Here is an 18,396-nt window from a genome sequence, read left to right as displayed (position 1 = left end):
CCCCCCCCTCACCTCACGCCCGCCGTGCCGCGCACGCGCCGTTGCCGCGGTTACGGGGACGCCGCGGTGACAAGATGGCGGCGGCGGCCGCGCCCCCCCCGCCGCGCTCCCCCCGCCCCTCACGGGTCCCCCCGCCCGGGCCCCCGGCCCGCCCCGAGCCCCCCGGCCCCGGCAGCTCCCGGACCCCGCCGCGGGGCCTGCGGCAGCACATGGAGCGGCACGGCCCCGTTCACGCGCTGCCCGAGGAGATCCGCAAGGTACGAGCGGTGGAGATGGCAAAACCCCCCGACGTTTGGAGAGCAGCTCCCGCGGGAATTCAGGGGTGTTTCACTGGCCTGGGGGCACTGGTGCATTGTCTGGTACATGGTGGTCTTGAGTTAGGGGGGGTGTTGGGTTTCATCATTCTCTGTGCAGTGGAACGACACTAATTCTGTGGGAGCCCTGCAGAGGAACACCTTGCTCTGCCATGGTGCTGTCACTGCAGGTGAGGCCCAGAGAACACCTCTGTCCCTCTGGGTGAGTCTCAGGAACACCTCAATCACTCCAGGTGAGTCCCAGGAACACCTCAGTCACTGCAGGTGAGTCCCAGAGAACACCTCCCTCTGTCCTGATGCTTTCATTCCAGGTGAGTCTCAGGAACACCTCAATCACTCCAGGTGAGTCCCAGGAACACCTCTCTCTGTCCTGGTGTTGTCCCTCCAGGTGAGTCCCAGAGAACACCTCTCTCTGTCCTGGTGTTGTCCCTCCAGGTAAGTCCCAGAGAACACCTCTCTGTCCCGGTGTTGTCCCTCCAGGTGAGTCCTGCATTTTCCCCTGTTATGGCATGTTTTGCTGCCGTGAGTTTGGAATGACTGAGAGCATAACATGTTCCAAAGGAGTATCAACACAAACGAGAACAGAACATTCCCCTTCATCTTCCTGGGGATCTGCTCTTGGTGTGTTCTTTTGTTTGGCAGGCAGATTATTGCCAGTGTTACAAGTGCTGCTGTCTGTGTGGGTTCATTTAGGAGGAGGCTCCACTCAAGTGGAACACGAGTCACTTCTTGTAACACTATCAGGTTTTTACTTCAGCAATAAAACACCCAGCTGTCCTCATTTCTTGGTCTGCATCTCATAATTAACAAGTCATTTAAAAGCTTTGTGTACTCAGGCTGGAGAAATCCTCCCTGGAGTAGTCCAGGAAACTGTTGAGACAATTTCTGAGATGATTTCTGAGAATTCAGGGGTGAGTAAGATAGACAATTGAAGGGAAAAGGAATATTTGCCCTTAAAACAAGGGGGGAGAAGAACCTGGGACGCTGTAAAACAAATAATATGACTGATGGGAATTTAGGAAAGAGCAAAAGTAGTAAAGAGCTTAAAAATCTCATGTTTCTGTGAAAGGGTGATGAGCTGGGTTTGCTCATTCTGCAAAATACCTGAGCAACGGTGTTCTCACGTGTTAGGGAGGTGGTGGTTCATTTCCAGGTGCAAATTAGGCTTTTCCTCACCTTTCTGGATGTGCTTTGGTTGAATGCTATGAAACTGGAGCAGCTCACCCAGGGAGTTGTGTTGGAATTCTTCCAGTGGGACTGTGGGGGCAAACTTTTCCCTCGGAGTAGAGGATGGGGCAGGGAGTCCCTCCAGCTCCCTCCGCGTCTGGGGGTGTGGTTAACAAAAACATCTGATGGGAAGACACAGAATTTCTGGATTGGTACAAGAACAGGCTTTTATGGTCCTGTCCCATCCTACCCTCCACTCCATGTGGGATATGTGAGCTCCAAGGCAACGACAGCCCCGGATTTTGGGATCAGAGAGTGCCGGGGTTTTACACATCCTTTGGTGCTGCTCATCCCTCGCTCATCCCTGTAGCTGCACTACAGTTACAAGGTACAGGCCCTGATTACAAGCCATTCTCACAATTTCCTGTCCTTGTATCTCCCATCTTTTATGTGCACATGTTCCCATTTCCTTTGCATTCTCTGCTGTTGGGTTTTACAGCCTCTCTTCTGGAATCTCTCGGATTGCTCCAAGCAGAGCTGTGCTTTGCTCTGCCAAAGGGACCACATGCTCCCAACATGCAGCTTGCAGGCCGAGGGAACACGTGTGTGTGGAGGGAGCCTGTCAAGCACAGGGATTTCAGCCTGAGAGTGGAGAATATTCCCTTCCTGGGCGTTGGTTTGGGCTGGTTTGCTGGAGGTTGGGTTGTACTGACAAGGGAAGGATGCAGAGCAGAGCCCTCAGCATCCTTCTCCCTCATGTTCCTGGTAGATGGAGCTCCACAAGCTGCTTATCAAGACTGTTTATTAAATTTTAAAGGAAGTTTTGATCTAGAGGGAAGGAGATTTCTTGGTATCTTGTTAATGAAGCAATAGATGTGAAGGGACTTTGGTTCTTCGTGTTCTGACCAATTTTGCCTTAGAGAATCATGTAAAAATTGTACATGCTTTGCTCTCTTTCTCATTCCTTCTACTGCTCTCACAGCTCTTTCTCACCAGATTCATTGCAAGATGGGGGGAAAAAAAATCAACAGTTAAACATCCACATGCCCAGTATTAAAGCCTACAGGATATTTTTTTTTGTATTTACAGTTGCATACTTCTTAGAAACTAATTGTTGGCTTGTAATGCCTAATTGTGATGTATTTACATCTCTTAGAGTTTCTGCCATCAGCCTCAGCCCAGGAGGGGACAGAAGGAGTTACTGCTTCCTTCACTCCAGTGTCATGGATGTGTGTTGTAGGGGGATTCTGGTTTTGCTGTTTGGTTGGTGTTTTGGTTTGGTTTAATTCTTCCTCAAGGCTTTCATATTTCACCTTGGTGGTAGAGGAATCTTTTTTGTGCTGGTGAACTTTAATTAAGGTTCTGCTGTTGTCAAGTCTGTGGAAGTTGATGGGAAGGTGCAGCTTTGAAGCAGGAAACAGAACATGACCCCAAGTCCTCAAACAAAAAGTTATATTTAATTTCATATTTTATTTGGCAAATAAATGATCTTTTGCTGGCGTAAATCCTAAAATTACTGGGGCACAGGATACCCTTCGAGATTAGCCTTTCTGCCACCCCAGGAGCTCAGGAGATGGGGCAGGGCAGGAACTCTGAGGCTGTTCCACATGGGTACAGAACGTTCTGTGGTGTCTGGCTGCCCACAAATACCATGTACACCACGAGCAGCAGTGGTTACACATCACACTTCCCACGTCTGCCATAGATTGGGCCCATTATGGGATCTTTATGAGCACATTACGTTATCTTTCACTTTTCTTGCTCTCTTTGAACAGGGTTATTTGTTTTTAATGGGTTCTGGAACACGTAGTCCCGGCTGTGTTAGTAAGCTAAAGAGTCTCTCCCATCCACCAGGACTCGCTGGGTGGGAGGGAACAATGTGCTCAGGATGTACAATATTGGTAGCAGCAGCGATTTAAAAGCAGATCGTTTCAATTTGTGCCCTCTAGATAAGTGTGGTAGAATGGCAGAGCCCTTTTCAGTGTCCTCTTGGCACCCACCTTGTGAATTCTTCTGGGGATGACGCTCCCAAGTCGCTCCACTGAGGTTTTCAGCACTTGGCTATGGAATTTCTGATGTCTGTGTGTCACTGGGATGTGAGGCTCCTGCTGTGGGAGTTTTCTGAGTGGCTGTGAGGTGCTTTGGAAATGTCAGAAAATCCTGGAATGGTTTGGGTTGGAAGCGACCTCAAAGCCCATCCAGTCCCACCCCTGCCATGGGCAGGGACACCTTCCATTATCCCAGGTTGCTCCAAGCCCCATCCAACCTGGCCTGGGACACTTCCAGGGATCCAGGGGCAGCCACAGCTTCTCTGGACACCCTGTGCCAGAGTGTGTCCTCCCAACAGTGAAATGTTACCTGTTAATTTGGGAAAAGCAGCTCCCAGACAGCAAAGGCAGCTGCCAAGTTCCCCTTTGTGTGGTGTGTTTTGTCATGCAATGCTTTGTGGTTCCCTTCCGAGCTGGAAGGTGCTGTGACACATCCCGGGAGAGCCCCGGGAAGGTCTGCCCGGGCTGGGGACACGTGCTGTGTGTTTGCAGGGCTGGAGTGAGGGGGAGCAGCTCCCAGCAGGGCACTCCAGCCTTTTATGATTCATTAGTCTGATTTCCTCACAGGCAGAAAAAAAATCCAAGCTACCTGAAAGCTGAGTGTTATTTCCTGCCGTGACAAACTGATTATTTCAGGGCATGTTTTGAATGAAGCCACGTTCTGGTTTCACTCCAAGCCTATTTCTACGCTGTTCATGTGTATTCAGAGCAAGCACTGGGATTTGTTTTTTGCAACTGTGATTTTATGGAAGTGGAGAAAATAATTCTGTTTGTAGCATGGCCCAGCAGTACCAGCTGGATTGCTTTTTGGGTTGATGCTGACTGAAAACCTGGCTCAAAATATGCTTTTTTCTTTTAAAAGAAGTGAAGTTTCTACTGGGACTCTTAAGAATCTTTCTTTGACTAGAACAAATATCAGTTTCAATCAGATTCTAACTGTTCATTTTGCATATCTAGCAGAAGACTCCTAGAAAATCAATGATTTGAGTCATGATTTCTTTTTGTGTAACAGGGATTGGCTGGTTTGTCAGGAGAGGGACATGAAAGTGGTGTGGGAGAGGAGGAGTGAAACAAAAAAGAAAGTAAATTTGGATAATAAGGTAGAATAAAACAACATATAGAAATAATTTAAGAGCACTCAGCTGCAGCATAATGATTTTTCTTTTCTTGAGTTTTATGGATTCAGCTACAAGTATCAGTTCTGTCTCCTCACTCAAAAGGCTAAAAATGGTCCAGACCACCAATTTTTTTTCCTTTTTTCCCTTATAACTTACATTCTACAGATGGAACTGAGTCAGACAGTTGTAATTTGAGTGATTACCCCTCTTGGCTCAGCTTTCCATTGGCCTTGGTATCTAAAGAAATCTTTGTAACCATGGAATAATATCAGTGCTTCTAAACCCAAGTGCAGATGCTTTAAAGCATCTGCTGTAACGTGTCACAAGTGTGGCTCAAAACCCTGTGGATAAATATCTTCCTACTTCAAGCACTTTGTCCTCAGTGAGTTTGTTTGTTTAATTCCTCATCAATTTTTTCACTGCTTCCCCTCACTGCTCAGGAAATACAAGAGCTCCTGCTCAGAGCTCTGATAGTTTCCTTTTCTATTCCTTCCAAAGTGTTTTTCCCCCGATTTATTTTTTTCCTGCTTTGAGTTAAGAAGACCACTGTGTTTTGATCAAATGGAAACAGTGAAATGTGGAATCTGAAGACATAAATCATTGGGTATTTAACACACATTCTTGGTGGTTACTCAGCAATCAAATTATTCCAGAAAAGGTTGTTTGTAAGTGTAAGAACTAAGGAAAATTTGTTTCCTACAGATTTGTGTGTATTGCAGTGCTTGCAGGGTAATTATGAACGTACAGAGCAAGGTCCTGATTAAGGTAGAATTTCCTTTTCTGTTATTTTTTTGACTATGTAGCAAATACTTGAAAAATGCAACCTGCTCTGGAATCCTTCCAGGTTTTACTTCACCTGAGGAATGGGTGTGAGGGAGGACAGGACCCGCTTCCAGCTGAGCCCAGAGAGATAATATTTGTTTGTTCCATGACTTCATTTATTTTGAAGTTCAATAACAAAAAATGTAAAAATTAGGAAGGTTTAGTACTTGCACAGAGCATTTGCAGGTCAGGCCCCCGATGATTTCCAGTTGTTTTCAGTCCCAGAACCCAGTGAAATTCCAAGCACTGTTTATTTGCAGGGCAGCACAAGAGCACCATGTTCTCTCTGGGATAAGAAACCCCTCCTGTGCTCCCTAAAGCAGCTCATTTTGTCCTTTTTCAATATAGTAATTTCAGTGCTTTGGAACTTTATGGTAGTTATCCTGAATAACAGTTTCATATTTCCAAGCACAGTTTGCAGCTGCCAGGAAAAATAAACTTGCATTTTCAACTTCTTCAGAGCAACTGTAACCAGGGGTGTTTTAAACTGGGGCAACACTTAAGAAATGGGAAAATAAAGCTTGGCCAGGGCATCCTGAAATACCATTTTTATCAAGCTATATTTAAAGTGCTAAAGATTGTTGAATCATGGGATAATGAGCCTTTAATTTAGAATTTTTGAAAGCTGCTTTCTTTCCTCTAAGTCCAATTTCTTTCCATTTATCTCAGTGTCACAAAATATCTCTATTTTTCTTCTTCTGTAAAACAAGGGATTCTTAATTTGACTTCAGCTGTTTGCAGTTTTTCACCTCTCTGATTTTGATAAGTCACTGTTGGAGTCCCTATAGCAGTTGGTAATTATGCAAGAAAAAATAACTGAAGAAAGGTTGAAGTGTGTTTGAGTCTCTCAGACATACAATGGCTCTCCCAGCTGCCACCCATGGTCCATCTTCCATATCCCCAAGTTTGCCAAGAGCTTTTCCTACCCCTTGCTCTGAGGGATCTCTCAGCTCTGAGTATCCTCTGATCTCGTCTTGATTCTCACCATCTCCTTCCTCTCCGGTGAATTTATGCTGAATTTATCCCCCAGCCAGGGGCAAACCTGTCATGTTCAGGGCTCTGTGCTGGTGAGCAGGTGCTACGTGTCCCCTGCTTCAGGGTTAATGATTGATCCCTTAGAAAATCACATTTCTCAGTTAATAAATGGTCTTTCCATGAGCTGTGTGTTACGTGCTCTGCAGTTTGTAATCAGCCATGAATATTTCATACCTACAAATGGGTTCTGTTTTCCACAGCACTGCAGTGCCATGGACACTACCTCATCCTCATTAATCCCTTACTCACTGCAATTATTTGTGTAAGATTGCTGGCTTACATCACTTTGTTCACTCCCCACATATCTTGCCTGCTTCACTCGGACACCACTTGCCAGAAAACCACAGGAAATAACATTTTTCTGGCTCAAGCGATCACAGATTCATTAAGGAGATAACTTTGTTAAACACAGAGTTTTATTTTCAATTAATACACCAAACATAGCTCAGAGGTACTTTAGAATTCCAGTGGGAGTTCCCACATATTAAATTGCCAGACTTGATACATCCTGTGATGTTTCCAGTAAGGCAAAGCACTGCTGTAGCTTGGGTTCATTTCCTAATGCAGAATTTTTCTTTATTATTTGTTAAAGCAATAGCATCATCTGATCATAAATGCTCTAGAGAATGAAATGGTTTAAATGACTCAGATTTACTATTGTTACTTAGTGTCACTCGGGTTTTTTTTTGTTCAGTGTGTTCCTCACAAAGGGTTTGACCATTTCCTGTCTTTCCAGATGTCCCGGGAGGAGACGGTGTGTAAATACTGTGGGGTCAGCTACCTGATCCTCCACGAGTTTAAGGTGATGGAAGAGAAAGTCAAAGCAATGGAAAAGGAGATCAAGTTTTATGAAGGAAGCATCGAACGGGAGCAGAGGCTCCAGGCTGAGTTACAGGCCCTGTACCGAGACCTGGAGCGCTACCGAGCTGCCAGTGAGTCCAAAAGTGAAAGGTCAGAGCTCATCATCTTCTCTGCTGACATTCCCCTGCAGCTTGTGAGGGACTTTCATCCCAAAGAAGTTTAAAACACAAATAACAGAATCACAGAATATGCTGGGCTGGAACGGACCCACGAGGATCATTTGAGTCTTTTATCAGATGCATCATCTATGATACTTTATGATATGATATGATATGATACTGGGATACTTTATTGAAATCATCTTTCACAGTATTCCTTGGAAGCAAGTTTAAAATTCCTTCCTAGTTTAGGAACAGTCCATATATTTAAAGTGAGAGAGAGGCCAAGAAGGCACTTGGAGGTATTTCCCCTGCACACACTCCCAAAGGGAAATTAGAAATATTTGACCCTATCATCTTGTAATCAAATTGTAATATTTGAAATGAAATGGCACAGTACTGGGAGTTTCACAGTTGTGAGGGTTTGACTCATTGTCTCATAGTAACCTGGTAAAGAATTCCCAGTGTTGTTGCCCTCAGAAGCTCAGGCTTCACTCTCTAAAGGGCTGATACTAAAGGAATTATGACCATTTTGGGTCCTGCTTGTTGCATTGTCCTCCAGGAGCAGGAGTCTGCAAATCCTTGCAGACAGATACGTGAAGGTTCCAATTAATTCCTTCAAGAACTCCAGTAATGAATGACAGACCCCAGAGCCATTTAGAGCACCAGCTCCCACAAATTTGAGCAAAACGTGTTTGTGTTGTAGATCACTCTACTCAGAATGTTTCTTGCAATATTTTTTTCATTTGAACTGAACATCCTCCACCCACCCCCCTTCCCAATATTCAACGTTTTCTTTGGTTTAACATCATGTTTTTAAAGAGCTGTTTGCTCCTTGTCCCTTTAACGACCCTGGGTGGCAGAATTCAGTGTGTGAGCAAATGCAGTGACAGCACATTCTTCTTGAGGAGGATCATTTGCCAGAGCTAAACTCGAAATTTTCATTGAGATGCCTCTTTGTAGTAAAGCTGGAACAGTTAATAAAAATTTTTATCTCTGCACTTTTCCCCCCTGAGGCTTGACTTGATTTAAAACCTGCTGAAATCAAGTGCAATACTTGCAGTAGGCTCCCACTCCAGCCATAAATCAACTGTTGTGCCTTGTTAAATAACTTGTCTAAATATTCCTTATCTTCTCCTCACTATTCTGGGCCTCTCTCACTACCTTGTGCTGTTGGCATAAAGTCACTATTCACCATCCTCATTTCTGGGTCTGGCAAGGCTGACAAATTATTCCTCCCAGAAGCCAAATATCCCCTTTTTTAAATTTTATCTCTGGCTGACCAATGGGTTTAATCTTTCTTGTCAGTTCAGACTGTTTCATTTTTATATTCCTTTTAGGTTCAGGTTTTGCTGTTGTTTGTACCTGTGGCTACCCTTGAAAGCCCCCTGGGAACAGGAGCTTTGGCAGAGATTGGTGACCTGTTCTTTGGGATTTGGGGACAAGAAGGGGAACTAACCAGTAGTTAGTTCCACTTAGCTATTCAAGCCTTATTCCATGTTAAAATCAGTTTAATTGTGATAGTTAATTTAGTTTTCATAATTCTTGCCACATCCAATATAAGAAATGTAAAATACATTTGAATGTAAAAGATGTCCTCAGGTGCCACATCCACAAGTTTTCTGAACACCTCCAGGGATGGAGACTCCACCACTGCCCTGAGCATCATCTGGAATGAAAATGAGCAACTGTTGGGTCTGAGCAGATCCTGCAGTTTCAGGGAGCTGAAAATACCGTGGTGGAACTTTTTTGGGGGCAGGATGTTCCAGGCTCTCTGAGCCTCCTGTCCCTGCTGGCTCCAGGCAACTGGGGATGCTGGTGCTCCTCCCGTCCCACTGGGAATCACAGGGAGTACCGAGATGATTTATTCTGATCTGGACTTGTGAGAGACGCCCTAAATCCCAACAAACAGGGTAATTGCTGCTGTCATTGCTTTGGGACAATGACTGTGTTTGCAACTCCTTCTTGATTTTCTCCTCTATTCTTCTCCTGCCAGCACTGGGAGTTACCACGTCCTGATTCCCCTCCCGCCCCGGGCAGGATCCCTCCTGTATTCCCCAGGAAAGCAGGGATGCAGAGATGGGCTGTTAATTCTGCCGGCTGAACTGAAGGGCAGAGGATGAGATCAGTGTGTTCCCACCATTCTCTCAATGCCAGCAGTTAATGATCCATGGAACTTTTCCTTTGTGCTAAAAAGCACCAAAGTAACATGTTTATTTTGCTCCCTCCTGGTGCCAGGAGACTGCAACTGTCCTGCCCTTTCCACGGGTGCTTTTGTGTGGGACTGACCAGAACATGCTGAAAATGTCCCTTTTATTATATCAGAGCTCTGCGATGGAAAGAGGAAGAAAATGTGTCTCTAATTATTTACCAGTTTCTTTCTTAAACCAAAAGATTTTCAAATATCCCATTCTAGACTAAGAATGGAAAATAAGCATCCGGTTTTCCCTGGATCCCAAAGTTTTGGTTTGTTATTGTTCAGTGCTAAATCACTGCTTTTTTCCTCATCTGCAAAAGCAGGTTTGAATTTCTGTAGCTGTAAGGGGGATGGACATTTGCTTGTTAGTGGAACAGTTCTGCTCCCAAACGCAGAGATTGATTCTCTCCCCTCCTGCCTCCACTTCTGGGGAAATTTTCCTAAAAAGGTGATATCAGAAATTTCTTCAAATTTTTAATTATTTTCGGAGGTTTTGGGTTGTTTTTTTTTTTCCATCATATTTCAGCCCCCAAACTTGCTTTTTAACTCCCAGATGTTCAGTTCTGATTTTGTCAGAGCCCTGCAGATCCAAGTTTCTTTATAAGGACTCGTATTTCTTAAAATTTGCGTTCTGGTGCAAATGTGCTCATCTGTGTGTAACAGCAACTAATGCACTTTGATGCTTTGTCTTAATTTTAATAATTTTTTATTATAAATAATTCTAATTTTCTGCTGCTTTTTACAATTGAAGCCAAGGTTTCTGCCACCCTTTGGGTTTGTAAAATATTTGTTGATTCAAATACTATTTATTTGCTTGTGACAGTAGGGAAATGGATCATTTACTCTGCATGAACGGTGAGTGTTGAAAGCTTCCAAAGGGGCTGGTTTGTAGCAGTTCCTGTCACTGGAGTTGTATTTTGGGGATGGAAGGCGGGTTTAGGATGGTTTTCTGCAGCAAACAGCTGTCCTGCAGCTGGGGCTGAGCTGCTGGGTGGGATCCCTCGTGTACCACGGGAGGGGAATTGGCTCCAACTCCTATTCCTGGGCAGTTCCATTCATTCCACGACAATTGAGGGAATAATTCCCGAGGTGTTGAAAGAACAGTGTTTAAACTGTGTTTATTTACACTGTGATAGCTGGGCTTGGCAAACAAAAGGTGCTGTAATGAGAAAGCTCAGAAGGTAAATGTTAAGAGGTGAAGAACAGCTCGAGGTCGATGTTTGGGGCTGTGTTTGCTGTGGCCGATCCAGCGCGGAGCTGGGGGAGGGATGGAGAGCTCCCCGTGCTTCCCAGGGGACACCACCCTCCTCCTCCTCTCCTGTGAGCAGTGAAGGGAGTGAAAGAAGCGCTGCTGGGTCCTCCTGTGTCTTGTCATGGGGCTGCTTTTCAAAAGGTGTGCGAAAAAATTGCGAATCACGGAATGGTTTGGGTTGGAGGGGACCTGCACAAGCCATCTTTTAGTAGGTGTACTGCTGAGTCCAGATAACAGCAAGCTTGTCCTTCCCCCGGTTTTAAGATCTTTTTTGGTGTCAGCTTTGAAGTGAAATGCTCATAATTGTCACCTGCGCTGTCGTTTAAGAACCCATCAGGTGCTGCTGTGAAGCACCTTTGAAGACCCAGGAGAAGGAAGCATGAGAACAGTTCCATGGTCGGGGGTGTGAAACCAAGGGCAAATTCTCCCCATTTGGAGACTGATACTTGCGTGAAATGTGTGATTATCACCCTTGAAAAGCTGTGGCTGCCCCACCCCTGGGAGTGTCCAAGGCCAGGTTGGAGCAAGCTGGGCTAGTGGAAGGTGTCCCTGCCCATGGCAGGGGGTGGCACTGGCTGATCTTTGAGGTCCCTTCCAACCCAAACCAGTCTGGGATTCAATTCCATTTAATTTAAAGCTGAAACAAAAGTTGGAGGTTGTTCACCAGTGCAAATAAGGCTTTCTGATTATTTTATTTACGTCTCTAGAATAAAAAACCTGACAATGGAACTGAAAACCAAGCAAGAGGAGTTTAAAAATGTGAAAGCTGATTTGCAGTATTTCCAGGAGGAGAAGGAAGCAGCCTACAAACAATCCCAGGTGCTCAGGTGAGAACCCAAAAACAAATGCAGGTGTTGGAAATGCTCTGTTTCTTACTTATATATTGTTTATAAAGACCCACCATAGGCTTGGCCATAGTTATTTAAACATGGTTACTGTGATTTCTCAATAAAAAATGATTGTACAGTTGCCTGTCTAGTTTTCTTCATTTATACATAAAAGCTCTAAATCGACATTTAGAAGGGAGAAACTTATAAATATATTCAATACCTAATACAACATATTTCATATAGTAATGTAGTATAAATTATCATATAACAGAAGAGTAGTTGTCAAGTTTCCTCTAAGTCCTAAGTTTATTATATGAATTATTTTTAAAATACACCTCTGGCATTGTGTTCTCTGTTGCAGAAGTACCTTGGAACACCACTGCTCCACTCTGAACAAGGCTGTCTCCCTGTTCCCTTTCATCAGAAGTGAGCTGGACAGCATTAAAGAGGTCATCTCCACTAACCTGGAGAACTGGGCTGCCATGAAAGAGGAAATTTCTCTGCAGATAAAAACTGTGAGCAAAGAAGCTCTGACAGGTAAAGAGCATCTTACAAGAATTTGGGGCAGGAGAGAATAATTTTTGGTAGTTGAGTGTCAATGAGAAGGTAAAAATTAATTAGATGAAGAACTTACATCACGTGTATTTTCATTGATCTTGACAACAGTAAAGTTAGACCAAGCCTAACTCCACTGTCAAGGCAGTTGGTACATGTTTTATATGCACATTTTAAACTCTTTCTGTGGTGCAAATATTTTTATTATCTATAATCTTTCCCAACTACTCCACACTTAAATCCATTTACTATGAGACTAAATGATGTAAATACCAAAAGATTTGATATCTTATACTGTTTCCTACTTGCCATTCATTAACCAAGGCTAATTAAAGTACATATATAAGGGCTTTTAGAAGCTCTTTTCAAACTAACCAAGCAAAACTGGTCGAAAGAGCAGCCCCTCTGTAGCATTTTTTGTCCCAAAATCTGAATGTTCTGAAAAACTTATTGCAAAAACAGTAAAATAAACAAAAAAAATTACTGTATGTTAATATCATATGTTAATCATGAACAACTGATACAACAGAACATAAAAGCTTTTAAATGGCATTCACAGGCCAAAAAAAAAATATATGGGACTAAACTGTTTTGATTTAGAAAGCTGGATTTAAGGGTGGATGTAATGTTCACAGTCACAATATTCACCAGGATGAGGGATGTGTAAGGAAGGCTCCACTCCTGCTTCCACAGAGAAACTCTGTGTATTTGGAGTATTACACAAATAAAACAGGGAATACTCCAGAAAAGAAGCCTGGAAATGTGTGCAGATGTCTGCAGGAACACGTTCACATTCCCTTTATTAGCAGGAGTAGGCAGGGAATGAGCACAGGAAGAGAGGGATCCTCAGGACACACCATCCTTCCTGTGCTCAGAGGAGGTGACTCATGAATCCCAACAGACTGACACTGATACACTGATTGTTCTGATTGTTCTCACAAACAGTGAGTGCTAAGGAGGGAGTTTCTGGTCACACTCATTTCCAGCAGGGAAGAGCCCCTGATATCAAAACAAGATATCAAAAACAAGGAGATTAATTTTCATGATGAAGGGAATTATAAGCTTTAGCTGTGCTATGAATTATACTCTTACAAGGAGTGAGGTGATGTTCTGGTAAAATTATTGCTGACAGAGAATTATTTGGATTATTTAGGACTAAAGGGTCTTCAAACAATCTCAATGACTGCACAAAAGAATAAAATTCCCTGATGATAAAAAAAAAATCGAGGTGCATTGGAAAAGAATTTAGAAACCATGTGGACATATTGTCACAATTTGAATTTGCTATTCCTGCTTAGGAAAGGGAGGAAAACTCTCCCTTGGGGGCTCAGGACCCCCCAACTCTGCTTGTGCTGCTCCCCCCAGGCACAGCTGCCCCCCGATTCCTTCCCAGTGGGAACAAAGGAGTCATTGAGAACATCCCAATTCCCTGCCAGTGTCCCGGGAAGCACAGGCTGCTGGGCAGCTGGGAGGGCACATAAAGCCCCATTTTCTCAGCTGCTCCACACACACAGGTTTCACTCAAGCTCTGGAGTTCTCAGGGGCAGAGGGATGTGGGAGAGGCACATCACCCACCCTGCCCTTACCTCCCCTCTCCCAAGGATGGGAAGCGTGATGGAAAGGATGACATCAGCTCACCTACTTCTTTGGACCTTAGACCCCTGATCAAACTGACCCCCAGAGCTCGAGGAGTTTGGACAAGGCTCTCAGGCACGTGGTGGGGTTGTTGGGGTGTCCTGTGCAGGGCCAGCAGTTGGACTTATCCTTGTAGGTCCCTTCAAGCTCAGGATATTCTGTAATTCTATGACACAGCAGCTCATCCTCTCACACACACTGAAAAGCTGGAAGGGAAGGAATTCACCTGTAAGTGTTATTTCCACAAACCTTTAAAGCTGTAGCAGTCAGCACAGGGCCTGTTTGGGTGCTCTGGGTGTTCCAGTCCCTAATCACACCACCACAGACTCTTTTCAGCAAAACTAATCTGGACTGAGGCAGAGCAAAAACAGTGTCCAGGGATCAGTTTGTGTTCCCAGCCTGGGGGCTGGGCACAACCCTTCCCAAACAGTCCCCGATTGTGCCCAGCTCTCTGCTCCTGAAGGACACCCTTGTTCCAGCAGGAAGCAGGGTGTGGCCAAGGGAGTTATTCCCAGCCCGTGGGCTGCTCTGTGCCCCTTCAACCCCAAAGACCCCTCAGATAAAACCAGCTGGATTTGGGTATGGCTTGTTCTCACTCAGGCACGGGAGGAGGGAGCAGTTGCTGCGTGTTGGGTGTGGGTTTGCTCCTGAATTCAGGGTGACCTGAGGAGTAAAGCAGTAGGTTGGCCAAGGGAAGGGGTGCAGCCTGTCCACACGTTTGGGAGGCAGCTCCCAAAAGGGTGTTATACCATCACCCTACAGTCTCCTGTGTGTAAAACAGTGAGAAAAACTGGCAGTAGGAGACACAAGGCAAGTGAAAATGTCTCCAAGTCTTTGTGTTGCAATGACAGCTCAGAGTAAGTACATTATTGGTGTTTCAAATGTTGGAAAGTATTTCTATCACTTCCAGAAGAGTTGTAGCATAATTGTTTAAGAAACAATGATGTTCCCAGGGCTGGAGCCCCTCTGGAGCCAGGCTGGGAGAGCTGGGGGTGTTCACCTGGAGAAGAGAAGGCTCCAGGGAGAGCTGAGAGCCCCTTCCAGGGCCTAAAGGGGCTCCAGGAGAGCTGGAGAGGGACTGGGGACAAGGGATGGAGGGACAGGACAAGGGGGAATGGCTTCCCACTGCCAGAGGGCAGGGTTAGGTGGGATATTGGGAAGGAATTCCTGGCTGTGAGGATGGGGAGGCCCTGGCACAGGTTGCCCAGAGCAGCTGTGGCTGCCCCTGGATCCCTGGAAGTGTCCAAGGCCATGCTGGACAGGGCTTGGAGCAACCTGGGCTGGTGGGAGGTGTCTCTGCCCATGGCAGGGGATGGGACTGGGTGGGCTTTGAGGTCCCTTCCCACCCAAACCACTCCATGATTCTGTGAATACACAAGTCCTGCGGTTAAAAACAGGTGTCATATTTTTAGTGGGGAAGGTAAATTCGACAACAGCTTTTACAACTTCTTTTTTTCCTCCTCAGAAATACCCAAATTGAATCAAAGATTGGCAAAATCCCAGAGGGAGAACGAATGTCTGCAGGAGAAGGTCAAACACCTGACAGGGGTGGCCGACACAGTTGAGCTGAAAACCCAACAGCTCCAAACTTCCCTTCAGCAAGGGAACGAGCTCCAGAGCAGGTGCCGAGAGCTGCAGAAGGAGACATTGGGTAAGAGAATTTTGACATTTCTGGCAAAATTCCAAGGGGAAAAAATGCCAAAAAAAAAGTCTTTAAAAGCATTGAAGTTGTGGCTGTTACTGTGAAAAGACTGAACAGGACTGAGCAGGACTTTTGGCTCTCAGGACTGAACAGCAGCCAAGCCAGGCTCCTTTAGAGTCATTAAACAGGAGACTCTCTAATGATTTGCCCTTGATTGTGTGTCCTCTTGAAGCAAGAACAGTGACAGCACTTGAAATTATAATAATATAAATTCTGCTATCTTGGGAGCTCTGTAGAGACAATAACTCGTTATAAAAAGATGATTTATATTGGTATCTCCTGAGTCATTTTCTCTTGCATTCACAGCACTGGCTCAGGGATATTTTAAGACCTTGGAAACCCATCTAGAGGTTGTGCTGTTCTGGGCACAGCTTTGAGTCATCAGATTGGCACAGCAGCTCCCAGCCTGCCTTATGCTCAGTGTGTGGGGTCAGGTTTAAAACAGGGGGTCTCAGAGATGGGCACTGTGGAGGAGTTTTGCTGCTCCTTCAGTGCCTGTGAAGATCCCAGATGTGAGGCTGCAGGGACCATCCAACCAGCCAGGGAAGTGCAGCTTCCTGGGGAGATGACAGCAGAGTCCTGAGTGGTTAAACCAGCAGGTGCAGAGGGGAATCAGAAGAGCCATTCCCTGCTGGCCCAGCCCCAGGTGACTCAGGATCACAGGGGGTTTGTGGGGTTGGGTTCCTCAGCGGAGCAGCAGCTCCCGAGTCCTTCCCGGGACTTCAGTTCCAGTTTCTATTCTCCTCCTGCCAGAGAATCCCGGGAGGGGAGGGCACAGACTGTGCTTTTGGTGGTGTGTCATCACCAGAGCTCAGCCAGCTCTACCAAAAGAGAAGTTGATGGAAGTCCCCCCTGTCCGTGCTTCACTCTGGCCCCATAAATCCTGGATTTATATCCGTGTCAGCACCACTGGTGGAATTTGTTCTACAGTTTAGTCTCTGCGTTTCCCTGGAAGTGTCCAAGGCCAGGTTGGACAGGGCTTGGAGCAACCTGGTCCAGATGAAGGTGTCCCTGCCCATGGCAGGGGGTGGAATGAGATGAGCTTTAAGGTCCCTTCCAAAATTGCTCCTTTCATCCAGCCTCCTCCTCCGAGTTAACCTGGGGAGGGCATTTGGGATCCACCTCTCACCAGTTCTGCTGCTCTGGGAATTCAGTGTTAATATGAACAACTAGAGAGTTATGGTTTTGATGAGAAAAAAACATGGGATTTCTTGAACTAAATCCCCATTTTTCACTTTCATGTGACATAATTGGAAGGGAAAGCTCTTGAAATCAACCTGAAATGTTAGAATATTCTGAAAAAGCTTTATCCATGCTCTCTTATTTATTAATTTTCACTGCTGGCATTGATGTGAGACTTAACCAAGACCTACCATCTCTGGGGTTGTCCTTTTTTTTTAATCCCTGTCCACTTCAAAGGAATATTTTGGAAGCTGCTTGTTTATGTTTATAAAGAGAATTGAAAATTTGCAGTGAAACTTGAAATAGTGGACATTTTGTAGAGAAAACACAGCTAGAAGAGATGGAATTCATACAGAGTATTAGGACTCTGCAAGACCTTAATGAACAGTAAAAAGCTCAGCTAAACTGGTTGATGCTGAGGCATATGTGAGGCATTTTTAAATGTATTAATAAAAATGTAGCAGTTACTTGATAATAAATCAGTTATTAAGGAGCAGTAAGAGGTTTGATGTGGATATCCAGAAGATTTCAAGGCAGGAAAAGTGCTGGCTCAGGCATTTTGATTCTGCCCTTCCTGAGTGGGTCATTAAAACACAAATCCATGAGGATTTGAAGGGGTCTGGCCTAGGGAACATGTTGCTGGATTTGGGTAATAAACCCAGTTAATGCACTGCTGATAAAAATGTTCTCTTTGAAATATAAAACATGATTTTCTTCATAAACTAGCATTAAATATGAGTTTGCCAATGCATTAAAATAAGTTAGTGGGAACAAACAACAGCCTTGGTGGAAATCAGCTCCAGGGAGTGGATTTATGCTGTCCAAAGTCAGGGTGTAGGAACTCAGCTGGATCCAGAGTGTCCGTGGGTTTGGGGGAGCTTGGTTTGATGGTTTATTTTGCTTTTTTTTTCCTCCCCCAAACTACTCTAACATCCCTCTTTGGTACTGAAATAGTTCAATGCTCCAGGGGAAAAAACCCCAAACCACCAGGATTTGTGATTTCCATTTTTTTAAGGATTCTCCTTTCAGCAGCCAATATTTTTGATTCTTCTCTGACTCATTTATCATAGAACTGTAGATTATTGACTATTTCCTGTGATAGCAGGCATTTGCAAGAGCAGAAACTAAGCAGTAGTTTCAACTGTTGTTTCTTTGTGCTCGTGCTTGTTGTGACTTCCTGAAAATTCCCTTTGGGGGGGGATTTGTGGGTTCGGTTTGTTGGTGTCACAGCCCTTTTCAGCCTCTCAGAGCATCACCCAGCGAGAGGGAGAGGGCAGGTCTTGCCAAATGCTCAGCACAGGGTAAGGTCTGGTGAATAATTGCCTAATCAAAGACTCACAAAACTAAAAATCAATAATTGGGATGGTGTCTGTGTGTCTTTAGGGCTGGGAGCAGCAGAGCTTCAGCAGCACGTGCTCCTCAAAGAGAGGAGCTGAGCCTTGTGCTTTCGTTTCATTACCAGCCAAATCCTTTCCTCCACTTAATCACAGATAAAGAATCATTTTTCTTCCCAGAGGCCTTGTGGTTTTTCTCTAGCTCATTTATAGTTTCAGGCTTTACCCCTTTATGGGCTGAAATTG

The 18,396-nt window shown here is 44.9% G+C and overlaps 1 protein-coding gene across 1 annotated transcript in view; it reads left to right on the top strand.

Annotated features, from left to right (window-relative positions):
- The first annotated feature begins 121 nt into the window (after positions 1–121).
- The window catches only part of LEKR1 (leucine, glutamate and lysine rich 1), a 31,119-nt gene continuing 12,844 nt past the window's right edge, over positions 122–18,396 (top strand). The window contains exons 1-5 of the mRNA XM_027685937.1: positions 122–257; positions 7,241–7,455; positions 11,620–11,739; positions 12,104–12,279; positions 15,398–15,583. Of these exons, the coding sequence (XP_027541738.1) occupies positions 210–257; positions 7,241–7,455; positions 11,620–11,739; positions 12,104–12,279; positions 15,398–15,583 (745 nt within the window). The 5' untranslated portion in view covers positions 122–209. The remainder of the gene's footprint in view (positions 258–7,240; positions 7,456–11,619; positions 11,740–12,103; positions 12,280–15,397; positions 15,584–18,396) is intronic.

The sequence above is a fragment of the Neopelma chrysocephalum genome, unplaced genomic scaffold (genome assembly GCF_003984885.1).
Source record: "Neopelma chrysocephalum unplaced genomic scaffold, ASM398488v2 Primary Assembly neopelma1_69, whole genome shotgun sequence".
Classification (NCBI taxonomy): Eukaryota; Metazoa; Chordata; class Aves; order Passeriformes; family Pipridae; genus Neopelma; species Neopelma chrysocephalum.
The sequence above is the reverse complement of the archived record's forward strand: the minus strand, read 5'-3'. Positions and strand labels throughout refer to the sequence as shown.